The sequence below is a fragment of the Pituophis catenifer genome, unplaced genomic scaffold (genome assembly GCF_029215685.1).
Source record: "Pituophis catenifer annectens isolate HBS135680 unplaced genomic scaffold, rPitCat1.0.hap2 SCAF_3, whole genome shotgun sequence".
NCBI lineage: Eukaryota > Metazoa > Chordata > Lepidosauria > Squamata > Colubridae > Pituophis > Pituophis catenifer.
The window spans coordinates 65784818-65791850 of NW_027256883.1; the positions used below are offsets into that span (position 1 = coordinate 65784818).

At 42.7% G+C, this 7033-nt stretch overlaps 1 protein-coding gene across 2 annotated transcripts; it reads right to left on the bottom strand.

The window, feature by feature from the left end:
* Nucleotides 1–2292: 2292 nt before the first annotated feature.
* ID4 (inhibitor of DNA binding 4) lies at nucleotides 2293–6540 on the bottom strand. 2 transcript variants are annotated; one of them, XM_070942480.1, is made up of 4 exons: nucleotides 6475–6540; nucleotides 5710–6331; nucleotides 4141–4199; nucleotides 2293–2818 (listed from the first exon to the last, which is right to left on the bottom strand). In XM_070942480.1, exons 2-3 carry the CDS (start codon nucleotides 6133–6135, stop codon nucleotides 4155–4157), a joined length of 471 nt encoding a protein of 156 aa, XP_070798581.1. In that variant the 5' UTR covers nucleotides 6136–6331; nucleotides 6475–6540; the 3' UTR covers nucleotides 2293–2818; nucleotides 4141–4154. The 2 variants fall into 2 exon arrangements, with proteins under 2 accessions (XP_070798581.1, XP_070798580.1); XM_070942479.1 differs by lacking the exon at nucleotides 6475–6540 and having other exon boundaries at nucleotides 5710–6466.
* Nucleotides 6541–7033: the final 493 nt, after the last annotated feature.

A 7033-nucleotide genomic window follows, 5' to 3' on the forward strand; every position in this document is an offset into this window, starting at 1 on the left:
CAGGAGGTAGATTTTAATCCATGACAGTACTAGGTCATAGACAGTAGCCCTTCAGAAGGAGTCCTTCTAATTGAAGTTAATGAGAGTGGAAAAAGGTTTGAGGTTTCGATGAAACAAGGTCATTCAAAAGAGACACATGCAATTTGGCTTATTTTTTTTTTTAAGTTGCACTTAATCAGTGAATCAATGGAAAAGAAGCAACTGAAATAAACCCATGGTCATTCTTAAAACCCATGTTTCATTTAATTATGCTGCACTTATACAATCTATAACCCATGGTTTTCTAGACTTAACAGGAACAAACGAATTGGAACTGGTGTGCATTAAAAACCATGTGCAGAGAGCCACCACAATGAATTAAAAAAAGAAATTAAATCCGACCTGACGTTATTCTACACACTAGATTGAATTTTCCTTTTACCTCTTACGTATAAACCAAGTTAAATTAATGCCTGAATTTTGTGTTGTGGAAAAATCACCTCAAGTAAGAACTCATTAAGTGCTGTGTTTTAACTTTTACGCAACTCAAGATAGGAGCTATCTCAAGCCAAAAATGTATTTATCTGTGTGAAATATTTTTCTTTGGCAGTTAAAAGTAAAAATGAATGTAAATGAACAAACAAGAATTTTGTTCTGTTCTAAGAAAGGTGGTTTTTATAAAAGTGGTGCTGGTTTGAATTGTTAAATTTCAAGCTAAACTACATTTCTTCAGTTTAGGGGCTTAACAATACTTTACACCAATAAACCCCCCTTTTAAAAACAGTTTTACATTTAATTTTAATCTAAATGTAGTGTTTGATGTTCCTTCCCAACAAAACAAGCTTGTGTTTTGATTAATCTTAATATCAAGCATTTTGAATAAAACATTGATCCTGCTGACACTTTACCACACTTATCAATATCTGATTTACTTCCAAGTATCCATTACCTCATAAATATTTATTTTAATAAAAAGAGGATCCCTAGGCCAACTTACTTTGACACTTCTTGTCATCTGCAACAAATCCTCTCACTTTTTTTTAGAAAATCAAGCAGGCCATGCTTTCATACACAGTTGGATAACTCTTGACAAAGGATCCAATTAAATTCTACTTAATTTACCCACTCTGTGAAAATCCCTCCATGTTGGTATGTTGAGACTGTTGATTATATGATATATGTAACTTTCTCAGAACCTGGGCAGAAAGTAGATTTATCAGTCTTCCCCAATTCTGATATTAGCAAATCCAGTTTTTGCCATAAAAATACCAATCAAGGATAAGCAAAGGGAAACAGATATACAGTCATGGAAATGGCAAAGAAAGAAAGAAGCAAATCACAGCATAAGCCACAATCAATCTAGTTTAATGTTTATATGTAGAAGTTACACATAACAGACACTAAACAGGAATTTCAGATGTTAACAGAGCTGCAATAAAATTAATGCTGCTATATATTAAAAAAATAATCTCAATACAGTCATCTGGTTGTGGTTTTTTTGGTCTACATAAGTTCTTTGAAATTGATTTATACCAGTAATTAAGACTGAAAATTTTCCCTATTATCCCATCCTACTCTCCACGTTTCTAGTCTTTGGATGAAAGAAACAGCAACTTTACATTTGTTGACAGTATGTGCCCTTTGGTCAGAAGCAGAAAACTTTTCAAAACCCTCTCTCCAAGTAAAATGCCACAAGGCTTAAAATGATGGGGTAACATCACCCCACTTGGTATTACAAAAATGTTTGTGACAACAAAAGACTACATAAATGCTGATAATACCTCAGCACCGTACCCAGACTGAAAAAACCCAAGCTGTCTTGGGTAAGAACCGATTCTTACATCTTGATAACCTCTCCTCGTACACTGTCATATAAATCTTAGTGCCAGACAAAATGTAAGTTTCAAAACTGTATGATACAAACACCTCTTAATTGGATTGAAGAAAAGCACATCTGTATGGATTCAGAACACATTTTATTTGTGGTTAGACAGCTCATGCATTCATGCAGGACCAAGCTACCTACGCCTATAGCTTCAGAGTCTAGAGGGACGGAGTGGGGGGGGGGGCGGTGGGGGGGCAACATCCAATATATTGTCTTTGTCAGCAGTTCTGCACTTGAGCCAGAAATATTGTTTTCCTAAAGAAACGTTCTCACATATTTTAAAAAAAACATACACATCTTGATAATATTTACAAAAAATATTTAATTAAAAATATTTCATAATTACAGTCGGTCTATTAAAGCATAAACTTTTCTCACTTACACTTATAGAAGCTCTCTCTATATACATAGTATGAAATGTCACTCATTTTAATCTATACAATATGTAACATTCCTGCAGGGAGAAGAAAATCCCCAAGGAAACAATAAAACCATCTATTTTAAACAATAGATGCCGAAACAAAAGTTATCTACAATGCCTCTGGTAGATTAGTAAAGCTTCAGATTTTAACTGCTCGACGCATTAAAGTTACATTTCTAAACTCCAGTTTTTGCCCTTGATCTTCAATCCAACAGAAAACCACACAATACTGAAGATTTAAATCCCCTCCCTCCTAGACATGTACACAATTCACATCTGATCTAAAAAAAAAAAAAAAAAGTTTAAGAGTCATGTGAAAAATGCTATGAACGTACAAAGTTGTGATTTTTTTTTTCCTCTTTCTCTCACTCTAAAGGAAGTATGGAAAGAATTCTGGAGTAGTTGAGGTTTCTTTTTTCTTTAGCCTAGTGGCTGATTTTTTTTTTCTGTTTTGTTTTTCATCTCTGTTTTTCCCCCTCCCTCCTCTAATGTGTCTTTCTGCTTCTGTGGCTCAGGATCTGCTTGCTGCACACCTGTGGAAGAGGAATGAATAGAGGAGGGGGTGTGAACCATTCTGCTCCAGACTGACTGGCGCCACCAACAAAACAGAAGACATGCTTGATCAACAACCCAAAACAAACCAGGTCAAACAACAAGGGCAGCTCCCAGGCTAGGCCAAGCAGAGGAATAGCTGCAAGTCCCAGCGAGAAGAAGCTTGCCGGGGAGTAGAAGAGAGGGAAGGAGTTAGGGAAAAGTGCCCTGCAAGTCACTCCTCCATTTCTGTTTGCACAGATGAAGAAGCACATGGGCGATAGAAACCCCTGATGCGTGTTTACTTGGGAAATTAAGTTGTATGGAGTTAAATAGGATTTGCATCCAAGTAAAGTGGGGGGGGGGGGGAAGGGCAGTCGACAGCCTAAGTGCCAAAGCAAAATACACAAGAGACATTCAACAGCAACCAATAAAGGAGAATATTTGTAGCTCAGGGTTGAAATGAGAGGTCTTTGCTTCTCTCTGAACTTGGTGGTTTTCTTGCAGATGTTTTGTTACCTAGTTTGGGTAATGCAAGAAAATCGCCACGCTCGGAGAACATCAGGGACCCCTCATTCAACAGCATTTCCATAATGTATTATTCATGGCTTTTACAGAAAAGAAAAGGAGGGAATTCCTAAAGACTGTTCGAAAAGGGCAGCTTGCTCTGCTCGTCCTTTGCATCAGTCAAAAGATCTTGCAGTTAAGACCAAAGGCAGCTTTCTTTTTTCTAAGCATGCAGAAAGCAGTTTTTTTTCTTATGTTTTGTCCATCGTATAGGCTTAGAACATACCAAAAGTCTACACTAATTAACACACACTGTTTAATACACAACCCTTTAGCACAAATGTATAATATTTAGAAGAAATGCAGACTCACCCTACCTATCCTAAAATATGTGTGTAGAATTAAAAAAGAAAATATAAGGGAAGAAGCTTGCCTCCTGCTCTGAGCCACAAAACTATAATAACTTTTAACTCAACTGAAGGATTATGTTGTTAAAACCTAAGTACCCAAGTTGAACTAGCTGGTGGACTGCAATCTCATGCCCTAGTTTGAAGCAAGTATTTTATTGCGCTGCTGCTTTTAGGTTCTTATAAACATATCGAGGACTGGTGTGTGTGCCTTACCGGCTAAGTGAGAAGCACTGAAACCTAATCCTCCTTCTATTTGCACACGGGCACGTCCCACAGATTTCAGGGAGCCTTAAGTTACAGGTGAGTGTGTCTAAGGTTGCTGCCTTAGATGAAACTACAAAGTCAATACTAGGAGTGATAAATGCTCTCAGCCCCTCCACTGTGCCAATCTTAAAAGACATACTCACCTTGGAAGTGCAGTTCAGCGGCACAAAATACTATCTCCTTGCTTATTAACAGCACCCGCCTGCACAAGAACAAAACAACAGTTGAACATTACAGCAAATGCAAATACCAAGTTTAATGATAAACAGCTCTCTTTCCCCGGCAGGCTGGTTGCGAAGACAATTTCAAACAGAGGCAGAGGGGGCTGCAAGAATTTGTCAGTCTCAAAGGGCTGTAGATCCCCACCCAGGCCAGCAGTTAGCGTCAGACTAAAAGCTGCCAAGGATGACAACCTTTTGCTTGATAGACCCCTACAGGGATGGCCAACTGCGGCTGAGGGGTGATGTTTTTCCCCCCAGCGCAATGCAACCAAGCAAAAAGAACCCCTCTTCGCATAACTCACAGGTTTGTGAGACTGGAATCTTAATCTCTGGCACATGACTTCTTTTTTCTGGAAGCATATTTTTGATGTCTGGGACTAATCGATTATGAAGGCGGTGTTCCAAAACTATCTCCTCTTCGGTCCTTTACTAAACGATTGTTTATTTAGAGCATGCTCCTATTCTTCCCAACAGTCCTACTTCTAAGCACTTTTGACTCCAACCCCGCAAATCACAAATACCACAACTAGCACATGCTGGTGGGATGAGTTCAGTATCTCCATTTGCTTCCAGTGCTATATCCAATCAAGAAGGCAAGTGTTGATATGTACTGTATTTATAACTTAAGTGAAGGAAAAGAGTATTTGTGTGACTAGTTAGATCAGGACAACTCTAAAAGAAGTGACACCCATTAGAATCAAGCAGAAAGTTGCCTCTATAGACAACTTGCATATCTGATTCCCTACATATAAATTGTGCTCTACACACGCCCAAAAGCTATATCATTGAATGTTGCCTATAGTTCCTGAATGACAAGGGCCTGCAATGCATGCAATTCAATAAACATGTGCAGTTGTATCTTATTTGTTATTAAGAGCTGGCAGGTATATATATATATATATATATTGGATTGGATATATCCATCCAATCTGCTCTGCAATTTAAAGGCAATATCAATATACCGGCTTACAATTCACAGCCTAATTAACCCCGTATTTTCTCTCCGAAGACTTTCCGTCCTCGGAGATTATAAGGACCGGCATTTGGGCTAAAGTCGGTAGGTATTTCAACCAAACAGAGACGGCACTGGCAAATCTTGACGCCGTGCGATCATTCAGATTTGGAAGCTGGACCGGGAGATCCAGGTTCAAAGCGTGGGAAATAGTGACCTCCTCGGGCTCCCGGGAGAGACAGGCGAGGCGTACTGAAATTCCAAAAGGTTGATCTAAAAAGGTAAGGCGACGCAAAGGAAAGAGAGGCGTGACGGGGCAGGGAAGCCAGCTATTAGGAACACTCCTCTTTCACGGGCTTGTGGATCGCGCGTGGGAATCGACCTTAGGATCTGAGGCTAAGATCGCGGCAGGTTGGGGTTTGCCTTTTGCCCCGGTGCGCGGGAGGAAGAAAAGAGCCACCGTCCCAACCTCTGTTCTCCGAAGCCGCCTCTCTCCCCTTCCCTTCCCTTCCCTTCCCTGCGGTGGCGGCGGCTCTTACCGGGTCGGTGTTGAGCGCTGTGAGCGGGGTCCGGGGAGGCCCTCCAGGGTAACTTGCCGGGTGCAACGGAGGGGGCGGCGGCGGCGACGGCCGGAGCAAAGCCGGGTGGGTCTCCAAGGCCAGCTGCAGATCCAGGATGTAGTCGATCACATGCTGCAGGATCTCCACTTTGCTGACCCGCTTGTTGGGCGGAATGGTGGGCACCAGCTTCCGAAGGCGGCTGTAACAGTCATTCATGTCGCACTGAAGACACAGAGCGGCGGGCTCCTCCTCGCCCAGCGAGGGGTTCCCCTTGTAGCAGCCGTGCTCGGCCAGGCAACGCAGAGCCAGATCATCGTCGCCGCCGCCGCCTCCGTCGCCGCCGCAACAGCAGCCGCTAGTCAGGGCTTTCCTGCTGGGGTGTCGGACGGGACTCACCGCTTTCATGGTGCAAAAGAGAGACGCGAGCAGGCAAGAAGAGCCGCTCGGCGCCGGAGCCACAAAACACACACACGCACCAAAAAAAAAAAAAAAAAAAAAAAACCCGCTCCCGCCCGCAGGATGACAAGACAAGAGGCGATGCGGCGCTCTTTGGCTGGACAAATCGAGGGGAGGAAGAAGCCCGGCTCGGACCGCTGGCAATCTTCGGATTTTGCAAAAAATAAAATTAAATTAAATTAAAAAAAGGAAGGGGAAAAAACAGCAGAAAGAGCAGAAAATGACAAATCGTGGAGGTGGGGTGGAAATTAAAAAAAAATAAAAATAAAAAATCCAGCCGCCACCTACCCGATCAATTTGTTTGTCGGTCCGATCAGTTCCCCTTCCCGGCTCTCACTTCGATCCCAACCAACCTCTGGCTCTGCCCGCTTTGCTATGCCGCTTTATCTATATATAGAGCACGGGGTACAGGTTGGGCGGGGCGCGCACGCTGCCCGAGTCCAGAGGGAGGGAGAAGGAGAATAAGCGAGTGGGTGAGACGCACACAAGACTAAGGGAGGGATAATGTGGACATTAAAAAAAAATACACAAAAAAAAAAACCCTAGGCACGAGAAAACGGCGTTGCGCTTTAGCCAATCGGAAGCGGCCGTTTTCTCCATGGAACGTCGCGTTAGCCAATGACAACTGTCTCCATTCTGTCAAACGCTCTATAGGGTCTCGGGGAAAAAGGGAGGTCTGTCGAGCCCGAGGGAGGAGAGCGGGACGGAGGGAGGGAAAAAAGAAGTTCCTTGCGAGGGAACTGCGGGAATGCGAATGGAATTCAAGCCGGGCTTGCCGGTGGTTTGCCTGGCTCTTGGGGATCCCCGGCGGCTCGGGGAGCCCTTGAAAATAGCTCCTGAAATCTGG

Excerpts from the sequence above, each read along its gene's own strand:
- ID4 (XM_070942480.1), bottom strand. The coding sequence starts at position 6,135 with ATGAAAGCGGTGAGTCCCGTCCGACACCCCAGCAGGAAAGCCCTGACT. Across the intron at positions 4,200-5,709 it reads CAGCGCTCAACACCGACCCG|GCGGGTGCTGTTAATAAGCA; the intron begins GTAAGAGCCGCC and ends GTTCTTGTGCAG.